Below are 12,664 nucleotides of genomic sequence, written 5' to 3'. Positions count from 1 at the left end.
ATGCTGAATTTTTGATGTAATAAATTCAGGTCATGCTGAAATTTCTGTTAAAAAAAACCCAGTACAACTTCTGTTAAAAAAAAATGGGTAGAATTTCTGTTCGGGAATCAGTAAAATTTCTGGCCAAAAATCGGTAGAATTTCCATTCAAGAATCGGTAGGATTTCTGTACAAAAAATGGGTGGAATTTTTGTTCAAAAATTTCTGGCCAAAAATCAGTCGAATTTCTATTAAGAAATTAGTAGAATTTCTCTCCAAAATTCGTTAGAATTCCCGTTCAAACGCCGGTAAAATTTCTGTCCCTGAATCATTAAAATTTCTGTCCAAAAATCGGTAGAATTTCCGTTCAAGAATCGGTAGGATTTCTGTACAAAAAATGGGTGGAATTTTTGTTCAAAAATTTCTGGCCAAAAATCAGTCGAATTTCTATTAAGAAATTAGTAGAATTTCTCTCCAAAATTCGTTAGAATTTCCATTCAAACATTGGTAAAAATTCTGTCCCTGAAGCATTAAAATTTCTGTCAAAAAATCGTTAGAATTTCTGTTTCATGTTAGTTTATGTCTTTATCTCCCGAATTTGGGGCAGTTTTGCCACATTTAGCACCTGAGACATTCTGTGGGAACCCAAAAATCGGTAGAATTTCCATTCAAGAATCGGTAGGATTTCTGTACAAAAAATGGGTGGAATTTTTGTTCAAAAATTTCTGGCCAAAAATCAGTCGAATTTCTATTAAGAAATTAGTAGAATTTCTCTCCAAAATTCGTTAGAATTCCCGTTCAAACGCCGGTAAAATTTCTGTCCCTGAATCATTAAAATTTCTGTCCAAAAATCGGTAGAATTTCCGTTCAAGAATCGGTAGGATTTCTGTACAAAAAATGGGTGGAATTTTTGTTCAAAAATTTCTGGCCAAAAATCAGTCGAATTTCTATTAAGAAATTAGTAGAATTTCTCTCCAAAATTCGTTAGAATTTCCATTCAAACATCGGTAAAAATTCTGTCCCCGAAGCATTAAAATTTCTTTCCAAAAATCGTTAGAATTTCTGTTTCACGTTTGTTTATGACTTTATCTCCTGAATTTGGGGCAGTTTTGCCACATTTAGCACCTGAGAAATTCTGTGGGAACCCGAGTGACCCAAAACCGGGTGAATTCTCCCCAAGGGGGCGGGACTTACGGGGCACGTAGGGCGGGAAGTTCAGCTCCTGGTTCCTGCAGCCGCCGACGGAGCCGTGGACGAAGCTGGAGGGTTCGTTCATGTCCTGGAAACACCGAGCGAAAAAAACCCACATCAAACAAAATTCTCTTAAATTTGGCCAATTTCTTCCTTTTCGCCTCTTTAATTTTCTTTCTCAATGGGTCGAATGTGAAGGAAATGGGAAAAAACTCAAATTTTTCAGACATTCTGCATTTTGTTTTTTTTTTTAAGCAGCGAAAATTTAAGATGTAAATTGTAATTTAATTAAATTTTTAATTGAAGACACAAATTGTAATTGAATTAAATTTTTAATTGAAGACATAAATTGTAATTGAATTAAATTTTTCATTGAGGCAGTAAATTGTAATTGAGTTAAAATTTTAGTTTTAGATGAAAATTTCAATTGAGTTAAATTTTTAGTTAGAGAGGTAAATTTTAATGGAATTTAATTTTTAAATTGAAGAGGTAAATTTTGCAGAGGAGCAATTCCCTTCCTGGGAAGATTTGGAATTTCTCATTTCCCGGAGGACAAAGTGTCAAATTCACAAAGATTAAATTCAGGTTTTAAGAACTTTCTTTTTTTAGGGGTCATTTTTTTTCCAAAAAAAAGGGACTTTTTTTTTCCCCAAAAGATTTTTCCTCTGCGTAAAATGGAAATCGAGGCAGAAAATCCAGCGAGAATTATGCAAATTGCTAAAAATCTCAGATAATTTCCCGGTGATGGCTCCTGTCCTCTGGTTGCCGCTGGAAATCAAAGGTAAAATAGGGGGAAAAAACTAAGTATTTTACTGGATTTCTCCTTTTTTGGGAAGGTTTCTGTAGAAATAGAGATCTGAGGAATTAACATTTTTATTTAACAGGCAAAATCAAATGAGAAATTGTTGAGGAGAAGGATTTTTTTTTCAATTTTAGTGAATTATTCATGAGATTCAGCGTTAAATAGCATTAAATATTTAGCGTTCTCATCCCTGGGGGCAATTTTGGGGTTAAAAAGAGGCAGAAAAGTGAAAAAAAAAATAAAAATTTCAGACTCACGATCCAGAGGCCGTCGAATTTGAGGCTGCGGGAGGCGTTTTGGGGGTTGTTGTAGACCTCGGCGATCTCTCTCGCCCACCACTCGATGGTGGAATTTCGGAAGAAATCGGGAAAAGCTGCATAAGCGCGATAGAGCTGGGAAAAATAGGAGGAAAAAAATGAAGTAAAGGATGAAAACGGGACCCAAAAATTGCTAAAAAGGTGGAATTTGTTGCTAATTCCACCAATAATTTGGAAACTTGTTCTTAATTTCCCCATAATTTGAAATTTCGTTCTTAGTTCCACCAATATTTGGGAATTTCGTTCTTAATTCTGCCAATAATTTGGAATTATGTTCTTATTTTCACGAATAATTTGGAATTAAGTTCTTAGTTCCACCAATATTTGGGAATTTCGTTCTTAATTCTGCCAATAATTTGGAATTATGTTCTTATTTTCACGAATAATTTGGAATTAAGTTCTTAGTTCCACCAATATTTGGGAATTTCGTTCTTAATTCTGCCAATAATTTGGAATTATGTTCTTGTTTTCACCAATATTTGGGAATTTTGTTCTTAGTTCCACCAATATTTTGGAATTTCATTCTTAATTCCATCAATAATTTGAAATTACGTTTTGGAATGTTGTTCTTAATTCCACCAATAACTTGAAAATTTATTCTTCATTCCACCGATAATTCGGATTTTTTTCTTAATTCCATCAATAATTTGGCATTTTGTTCTTAATTCCACCAATAATTTGGAATTTTGGTCTTATTTCCACCAACGGTTTGGAACTTTTTCTGAATTCCAAGTGGGAATTTGGCCAGCAGGAGTAACCCCATGGACCAGTAGAAGTTGGGGGGTGACCTACTGGAGAGCAGCTCCATGGAGAGGGACCTGGGAGTCCGGTGGGCACCAGGTTGCCCAGGAGCCACCAATGGGTCCTTGTGGCCAAGAAGGCCAATGGTCTCCTGGGATGACCAGTGGGTGGAGGGAGGTTCATCCTCCCCCTCTGCTCTGCCCTGGGGAGCCCCATCTGTAGACTGGGACCAGTTCTGGGCTCCCCAGTTCCAGAAGGACAAGGAACTGGTGGAGAGGGTCCAGCAGAAGCTACAGAGATGATGAGGGGAGGAGAACATCTCTCTGGTGAGGAAAAGCTGAGGGACTTGGGGCTTTTTGGTCTGGAGAAGAGAAGGCTGAGGGGGAAGATCTCATCAAGGGTGGGATCTCATGGATGGTGGGGGTCAGGAGGATGGGGCTGGTCTTTTTCAAGAGGGAACAACCATAAGAAGTTCCACCTCAACATGAGGAGGAACTTCTTGGCTTGGAAGGTGGCAGAGCCCTGGCAGAGGCTGCCCAGGGAGGTGGTGGGGTCTCCTTCTCTGGAGACATTCAAACCCCACCTGGAAGGGACCCTGTGGGACCTGCTCTGGGTGGGACCTGCTTGGAGGAGATGATCTCCAGAAGGTCCCTTCCAACCCCATGGGATTCTGGGATTGGGGAGACATTTACCTCCACTTGGGTGTCCCAGTCCAGGGAGTCGTTGACCACCACGTTGGGAAGGTCTGGCCAGACCTGGAGAAGAAGGGGATGATCAAATAATCACATGAAAATGGGGTTAAAAAAAAGGAGTATTGATTAAAAACAGGAGTATTGACTTAAAAAATTGAATTTTGATTTAAAAAAACAGAGTCTGGATTAAAAAACACAAATATCGCTTTACAAAACTGAGTATTGATTAAAAACATGAAGTGTTGGGTTAAACAATGGAGTATGGATTTTAAAACTGGAGTATTAATGAAAAAAAAACGCAGTCTTGATTAAAAAACAGGGTATTGATTTAAAAACCGGAGTGTTGATTTTTAAAATGGAGCGTGGATTTGAAAAATGGAATGTTGATTTTTAAAAAATTGAGTATTGATTGGAAAACCCGGTATTAATTAAAAAATGAAGTGTTGATTAAAATATGGAGTATTGATTTAAAAATGGAATATTGATTTTAAAAATGGAGTAGTGATAAAAATACAGAGTATTGATTAAAAGAACGATTATTGTTTAAAAAAAAAAGAGTAATGATTTTAAAAACGAACCACTGAATTTTAAAAAGGAGCACAGATTTAAAAAACAGAGAATTTATTAGAAATAGGGAGTACTGATTTTAAAAACGTTTTTTTTTTAAATGGAATATTGTTTTAAAAAATAAAGTGCTGATAAAAAAATCAGGTGCTGATTTTTAAAATGGGGTAATGATTTTAAAAATTGAGGCTGGATTTGGGGTAAAATAAGTGTTTTTTTGGAAGGAAGGGCACCTTGGCGAAGATGATGTCGCTGCTGTTGGGCCACTTGATGAAGACGTCCTTCTCCACCCCCCTGGTGAATGCTGGGTAATTGGTCTCATTTCCCGAAATGGCCGGATCCTTCAAATTCAAGAAAAGCAGGAATTTAGGGTGAAATTCCAGAAAATTCCAGAAAATTCCAGAAAATTCCAGAGAAGACCAATTTTTAGGCCCCAAAAAATGAGTGCAGAAAATGCTCTGGGGAATTTCAACCCAAAATTTCGACCCACCAGGATGAGGCCGAACCTCATTCCTTCTCCTTGGGTTTTATCGATGAGAGCGGGCAATCCCGAAAAACGGGGATTTTGGGTGAAATTCAAGAAAATTCGAGAAAACACCCATTTTTAGACACAAAAAAACGAGGGTGGAAAATGCTGCTTAAACGCGATGTCCTGATTTTGGGGCATTTCAACCCAAAGTTCTGACTCACCAGGATGAGGACGAACCTCATTCCTTCTCCTCGGATTTTATCGATGAGGGCGGGCAACCCCGAAAAACGGGGATTTAGGGTGAAATCCAACTGCCGTTCCATGTAGTCGATATCCGCGTACTGGACGTCCTGAAATTCATCCCAAAAAATTCTCAGTTACGGATTTTATCCGGTTATTTCCCAATTTACATCATCCCCCAGCAAATTCCTCACCCCTCCGCAAAATAAGGCTGATTCCCAGCTTTTCTTTTAAAATTTAAAATTTAAGCTTTGCTGCTTAAAGCTCCGGCAAAAAAAGCGCTTCCACAAAAAAAAAAAAAAAAAGGCTGATATTCAGCTTTTTTTCCCACCAGATTTATTGTGAAGGGAAAAATTAAAATGCAAAAAAACCCACAAAAAAACAAAAAACACAAACCCTGGATTTTTTGTATAAATTTATGTTGAAAAATGTGTTGCCGGGACACGCCCCCTGGAAGCGAGGGGATTGGCTGCTCCCGAAGGGAAATAATTGGATGGTGATTCCCTGCAAAATGAAATTTTCCCCCAAATTTTGGTAGAATTTCATCAGTTCCAAAGATTTTGTGATTTTTTTCCAACAGCCAAAAAAGCGGCGTTTTCACAGTTTAATGGAAATAAAACTCCTTTTCTTGGTTTTGACCCATAAAGGGCGGGGGGAAAAGTTGAATTATGGGGTTAATGGGTTGCTTTGATGTTTTGAAATTAAAAAATTAAGTGTCACGAGGTTTGACGGGTCTCGACGTACGTAGGGGATTTGGGCGGCTTTCATGTCTTCCACCAATTTGGCGATTTCGGTGTCGTTTTCGTAGCCGTAGCGGCACAACTGGAAGCCCAGAGCCCAGTAGGGCGGCATCACCGGGCGCCCCACCAGCTGAAAGAGGGAAAAGAGAGGAAAAAGGAACGGTCACAGAGGAAAATCACCGAAAATCAACATCATTGAAAGTCAAAATTACAGAAAAATAAAATTACTGAAAAAAAAACCTGCCGAAAATCAAAGTTCCTGAAAACAAAAATGACTGAAAAATCAAATTATTGAAGATCAAAGTTATTGCAAATCAAAATTACTGAAAATCAAAATTATCGGAAATTAAATTTACTGAAAAACAGAATTATTGACAATCGAAATGACTGAAAAATAAAATTATCGACAATCAAAATTACTGAAAAATAAAATTATTGAAAACCAAAATTACCGAAAGATTGTTGAAAAGTAAAATTACTGAAAATCAAAATTACTGAGTCAAAATTACTAAAAAATAAAATTATTGACAATAAAAATTATAGAAAGTCGAATTAATAAAAATTAAAATGATAGAAAATCAAAATTACTGACAATCAAAATGACTGAAAATTAAAATTACTGAAAGTCAAAATTGCTGGAAATTAAAATTGCTGAAAAATAAAATAATTTAAACCAAAATTACTCAAAAATCAGAATTGCTGCAAATTAAAATTACTGAGAATTAAAATGACTGAGAATTGAAATTGCTGAGAATTAAAATTATGGAAAATCAAAATCAGTGAAAAAATAAAATTATTTAGAGTCAAAATTATCGAAAACAAAACCAACTGAAAATTAAAGTTACGAAAGTGAAAATGACTGAACATTAAAATTCTTGAAAATCAAAACCACCCGCCAAAAATTAAAATAATTTTTTTTAAAAAAAGACAAATGGACCCAAACCACCCCAAACCCCACCCCCCCCCGCCCCCGAGCGGTGACGTCACCCCGGGAGGTCCCTACCGCCGTGTACTGCTCCACCACCAGCTCCGGCGTGGGGCCCAGGACCACGTAGAAGTCCAAGACGCCCCCCGTGGTGCGGTAGGTGAGGGCGGGGGTGGGCTGGAAGGTCACATCTGGAAAAAGATGGGGGTGAAAATTGGGCAAAAAACCACACAAATCGGGCAAAAACTGAAAAAAAAAGTGAAAGACGTGGAGAAAGACGTGGAATTTGGATGGTTTTTGGTTTTTTTTTAACCTGGGGTTGGGAGGGACCTTCTGGAGATCATCTCCTCCAACCTCTCCCCCCACCCAGAGCAGGTCCCACCCAAGGTGGGGGTTGAAGGTCTCCAGAGAAGGAGGCCCCACCCCCTCTGGTGGCCTCTTCCACCCTCATGGTCAAGAGGTTCCTCCTCACCTTGAGGTGGAACCTCCCGTGTCCCAGTTTGTCCCCGTTGCCCCTTGTCCCACCACTGGGCACCACTGGGAAGAGGCTGGTCCCATCTTCTTGACACCCCCACCTTTGAGGGACCCCCCTTGGCCTTCACTTCCAGGTCCCTCAGCCCAGAGAAGCTCCAGTCCCTCATCATCCTCACAGCTGGGCCCTCTCCAGTAGCTCCCAGTTCTTCTGGAACTGGGGGGCCCAGAACTGGTCCCAGTCTCCAGATGGGACCTCCCCAGGGCAGGATGAACCTCCCTCCACCTGCTGCTCACCCCAGGAGACCATCGGCCTTCTTGGCCACAAGGCCAACATCTCTGGCCCATGGGCAACCTGGTGCCCACCAGGACTCCCAGGTCCCTCTCCATGGAGCTGCTCTCCAGTAGGTCACCCCCCAACCTCTACTGGTCCATGGGGTTACTCCTACTGGCCACCTCAGGAGACCATCAACCTTCTTGGCCACTAGGGCTCTTTGCTGGCCCATGGGCAACTCATTGGCCACCAGGACTCCCAGGTCCTTTTCTTCAGAGCTGCTCTCCAGTAGGTCACCCCCAACCTCTACAGGTCACCCCCAACCTCTCCTGCTCCATGAAGTTATTCCTACTGGCCACCTCAGGAGACCATCAGCCTTCCTGAAGGCCACAAGGCCAACATCTCTGGCCCATGGTCACCCTGTCATCCACCAGGACTTACAGATCCTTCTCCTCAGAGCTGCTCCCCAGCAGGTCACCCCCAACTTCTCTTGATCCATGGGGTGGTTCCTCCCCAGATGCAGGACCCTACACTTGGCCTTGGTGGAACTTCATGATCTTCTTCTCCCCCCAAACTCTCCAGGTCTCTCTGGATGGTGGCCCAACCTCCTCAAACCCCCCCTCTTCCACTTTGGTGTCACCAGCGAAGGTTCTGAAGGTCCCCTCCCCCCCCTCCTCCAGGTGGCTGCTGGAAGAGGAGCAGGTACTGACCCATGGCGTTGCTGTTGAGCAGGAGAACCCCGTGGGCGTTGCCGTCCTCCTCCAGCCCCATGTAGAAGGGTTGGAAACCGTAGGAATTCAGCTTGTACTGCAAAAAAAAACATCGATATTTTGGGTTAGAACCACACCATGAACCTTCACGGGTCGGAACCCACCACTTAATTACCCCTTATCGTTAACGCGCTTAATGAGCGATGAGACACACCACCCTACGGTGACGTGGATTGTCACCTCTTGAAGGTCCAAGGCTTAAACGTTGACCAGAAGCAACGATTTGAGCTCAAATTTTGGGGTCAATCGTTTTCTTCGTCCACCAGCTTGAGGCATCATGGAATTATGGGATGGGTTTGGGTGGGAAGGGACCTTAAAGACCATCCAGTTCCATCCAGGGCAACCCCTTCCCACCAGCCCAGGTTGCTCCAACCTGGCCACCAACCCCTCCAGGGATGGGGCGGCCAATCCCAAGATCAAGAGTCCCTCCCCATCTCTCTTTGAGACCTTTAGGGTCTGGAAGGGCCTCAAAGGTCTCCCTGGAACCTTCTCTTCTCCAGGATGAACCTTCTCCAGCTTCACGTTGAGCCACCACCCCCCTCAAGTCCTTCTCCTGGGGGCTGTTCTCCATCCCTTCCATGAGATCATGGAATGATGGGATGGGTTGGGTGGGAAGGGACCTTAAAGACCATCCAGGGCCGTCTCTTCCCACCAGACCAGGTTGCCCCAAGCTCCATCCAACCTTGGCCTTGAACCCCTCCAGGGATGGAGCAGCCACAGCTTCTCTGGGCAACCTGGGCCACCCTCAGAGTGAAGAACTTCTTCCCAACATCATGGAATCATGGAATTGGGTGGGAAGGGACCTTAAAGACCATCCTGGGGTGGGGACATCCAGGGCCACCTCCTCCCACCAGCCCGGGTTGCCCCACACCCCGTCCAACCTGGTCTTGAACCTCTCAAGGAACGGGGTCACCACCAGGTTGGAGGAACTTCTCCAGATGTTGCCCTCAACCTCTCAAGGAATGGGGTCTCCACCAGGTTGGAGGAACTTCTTCCTCAACCAGGTTCCTCCATGGCCAATCAAGGGTGGTTGCTTGGAAATTTGGAGGGGAAAAAAGAGAAAAATGGGGATTTTTGACCCAACTTACCCCAGGAGGTTGGTCGCGGGCGAACATGCCCCAGGTGTGCCAGCTCAGGTTGTGGTGGAACGTGGGGTGCTCCGACTCCCCAAATCCGTACAAATATTGGGAGGGCAAACGGGTGGAGATCTGGAGGAACATGTCGCTGAAGGTGAAAGTCGGGAGCTGCGAATCCCAGCTGAAAAAGAGGGAAAACGGGACAAAAACGGCACCAGTTTCAGCACTGGGAGCGACTGGGTGGGGTCAGGTTTTTAGACCCACTCTTTTTCCTCTAAAAATTTCTCTTTTTTTTTGGCCAAAGTTGGGGTAAAACTGGCAGGGGTAGGAAGAAAATGAAACAATTGATGAACATTCAAATGAGTGAAAATCAAAATTACTAAAAATTATAATTACTGACAACGAAAATTATTGAAAATAAAAAATACCGAGAATCAAAATTACTGAGAATTGACATTACTTAAAATCAAAATGACTGAAAATCAAAATGACTGAAAAATAACGTTATTGAAAATCAAAATTGCTGAGAACTAAAATTATCAAAAATCAAAATTATTGAAAATCAAAATTACTGAAAAATAAAATTGTTGAAAATCAAAATTCATGAAAATCGAAATTACTGAAAATCAACATGAGTGAGAATCAAAAATTATTGAAAATAAAAATTACTGAAAAAGAAAATTGTTGAAAATAAAATTATTGAAAATAAAAATTACTGAGAATTGAAATTACTGAGAATTGAAATTACTGAAACATTAAGTTATTGGAAATCAAATTGCTGAAAGAGAAATTAGCCCTGAATGGAACGAAACAAAACGAAATTAAATAAACCGACTACATTAAATGATATATAAATATAAAAGAAAAATTGAATTAATGAACCAAAATGAAAAAAATTAAATTAAAAAGTTGAATTTCAGAAATGAAATGAAATGGAATTAAAATGAAATGAAATGAAATGAGGAGATGAAATTAAACTATTACATTAGATTATATATGAACAAAAAAGAAAAATTGAATCAACAAACCGAAATGAAAAATTGAAAAGTTGAATTTCAGAAATGAAATTAAATTTAGTGAAGTTAAAGGATTACATCGAATTCTATATGAATATAAAAGACAAAAATCGAATTAACAAACCGAAAAGAAAAAACCAAAACCAAATGATGAAGAATTGGAGGAAAAGCTGGAATTTTGGGTTGAGAGACGACGTTTCTTACATGACGGTCCCGGTGCTGCGACGACGGATCTGGACCCCGAAGGGCCGGGTCTGGACCCCGACCTCGTAGAGACGACCCTGGGCCGAGCCCTCGGGGGCCGGGGGGAGGGTCAGGGGCACCGGCACCTCGTACCTCGGTTTGGCGTAATCGTAAATCTGACGGAGAAAATTCATTAATTGGGGCGGAGGTGGAATCGGCATCAATTAGCGTAATTTTAAAAAAAAATTGGTAAAAATAGAAGAAAACCACTTTTTTTGCGTGTTCCAGTTGAGTGACAGAGAGAGGAGAAGACCCTGAGTTTTCAAATTAAAGAGAATTTTTCAATTATTTCTCACCAGAAACACTAAAAAATCAGAATTACTGAAAATTCACCGGTAAATCTGCCTAGAGAAGCGTTTTCCCGTAAAAAATCTGCTTATTTCTTTCCGAAATCCCATCCTGAATATTTGGGGTGGGAAAGGAAGGTTTTGTCATGGAGAAAACATAACAATTATTGAGAATCAAAATTATTGAAAATCAAAATTATTGAAAATCAAAATTGCTGAGAATTAAAATCGCTGAAAATCAAAATTACTGAGAATTAAAATTGCTGAAAAATAAAATTATTAAATATTAAAATTACTGAAAATTAAAATTACTGAAAACCAAAGTTACTGAAAAGAAAAATCACTGAGAAATAACATTACTGAAATATAGAATTAGTGAAAATCAAAATTAATGAAAATCAAAATTAATGAAAATCAAAATTACCGGGGTGTTAAAATTACCGAAAATTAAAATTACCAAAAATCATAAATAAGATATATTGATTTAAGAAGACTTTTATGGACAGGAAAATTGATTTCACCTTTTTGATGGAATTTTTAACTAATTTAAGAGGTTTTTTTCTCCAAGTTTTCTATATTTTTTTAAGTTTTCTGTATCTTATAAGTTGATTTCACCTTTTCGATGGAATTTTTAACCAAAATTAAGAGGTTTTTCTCCAGTTTTTTTGTATTTCAGGAGTCAGGACGTGTTGATTTAAGACTGAGAGCAACAATTTGGTGTCAAAATGGGATTTTTGGCGGAGGGAGCGTTATCCCCCCAAATTGAGAAAATTTCTCCCAGCAAATTCTGAAATTTCGAGGGGGGGGGAAGGACCCCAAATTCTTACCTTAAACTGCAGCAAATGGTCGTTGTGATACTTCACCTCCAGGCGGAGGGTGCTGATGGGCGTCATGGACTTGGGGGTAGATTTGGGGGCGTTTCGGGTGTTTTGGAGGGTGAGGTTGGCGCTGACCCCCTGGGACGTGTAGGTGACGTCACCGACGGAGTAGGGGTTTTCGGAGCCGTCGTAGTAGCAGAAGGGGACGTGCGCCTCCGAGGTGTCCTCCTGCCACGCAAACATTTCAGCTTCGTTATCGCTATTAATCATTGTTTTTAATTAATATATTAAATTAATTTAAATTAAATTATTTTTTATTAATATATTATTTTTTAGAATTATTTTAAAATCATTTTTATCGTTTCTTTGCAGCAAGAATTTAAAATTGTTCGCAAAAAGACCTGGAAAAAAAAAATTGGGTTAAAAAAGTCGAGGAAAAAAACCAGAGGAAAAAAACTGGGAAAAATCAAATCTGGGAAAAAAAACCTGGGAAAAAGCTCTAGGAAAAAAAAAAAATGTGGAAAAAAACCCAAACCAACAGGGAAAAGATCAGGGAAAAAAGAGCTGAGAAAAAAATCCAATCTGGGAAAAAAACTGGGGGAAAAGATTCTTGAAAAGATCTGGAAAAAAATGGGGGGAAAAAAGAGAGAAAGAAGATCTGGGTAAAAATCTTTTTTTTTTTAACTGGGTAACAAGTCCTTGTGGAATTTTGGGAATTTTATCCAAAATTTCATGCTGTTTTGAAACCATAAAGAAGCGGCCGAACTCACTCGACCTCTAGACTGTTCTTAAATAGAATTCATTATTATTATTATTTAGCGGTGAAAATTCGAAATTTCCTTTTTTTTTTAAAGGAGATAACAAATCTATAAATTATACAGTGTATATATAAATATATTTATAAATTATTAAAAATTATAAAAAATAGATACATAAATAATAATAAACAAGACAAACCAATTTATTTTATAAATAAAAGAGGATTATTTGCTACCGGCTTTCCCAAAATACCAGCTTTTCCCTCGATTTTTCCCTTGATTTGAAGAGACC

The 12,664-nt window shown here is 39.9% G+C and overlaps 1 protein-coding gene across 1 annotated transcript in view; it reads right to left on the bottom strand.

Moving 5' to 3' along the window:
* Positions 1–263: 263 nt before the first annotated feature.
* The window catches only part of LOC106893773 (maltase-glucoamylase, intestinal-like), a 54,342-nt gene continuing 41,941 nt past the window's right edge, over positions 264–12,664 (bottom strand). Inside the window, exons 26-37 of the mRNA XM_014951983.1 lie at positions 11,624–11,842; positions 10,471–10,625; positions 9,263–9,431; positions 8,115–8,211; positions 6,738–6,850; positions 5,739–5,864; positions 4,976–5,104; positions 4,519–4,626; positions 3,722–3,784; positions 2,229–2,363; positions 1,173–1,257; positions 264–364 (exon numbers count right to left, since the gene is read on the bottom strand). Of these exons, the coding sequence (XP_014807469.1) occupies positions 264–364; positions 1,173–1,257; positions 2,229–2,363; positions 3,722–3,784; positions 4,519–4,626; positions 4,976–5,104; positions 5,739–5,864; positions 6,738–6,850; positions 8,115–8,211; positions 9,263–9,431; positions 10,471–10,625; positions 11,624–11,842 (1,500 nt within the window). The remainder of the gene's footprint in view (positions 365–1,172; positions 1,258–2,228; positions 2,364–3,721; positions 3,785–4,518; positions 4,627–4,975; positions 5,105–5,738; positions 5,865–6,737; positions 6,851–8,114; positions 8,212–9,262; positions 9,432–10,470; positions 10,626–11,623; positions 11,843–12,664) is intronic.

This window comes from Calidris pugnax, unplaced genomic scaffold (assembly GCF_001431845.1).
Source record: "Calidris pugnax isolate Ruff unplaced genomic scaffold, ASM143184v1 scaffold239, whole genome shotgun sequence".
In the NCBI taxonomy this organism is placed as follows: domain Eukaryota; kingdom Metazoa; phylum Chordata; class Aves; order Charadriiformes; family Scolopacidae; genus Calidris; species Calidris pugnax.
This window is presented reverse-complemented; position numbering and strand designations above follow the sequence as displayed.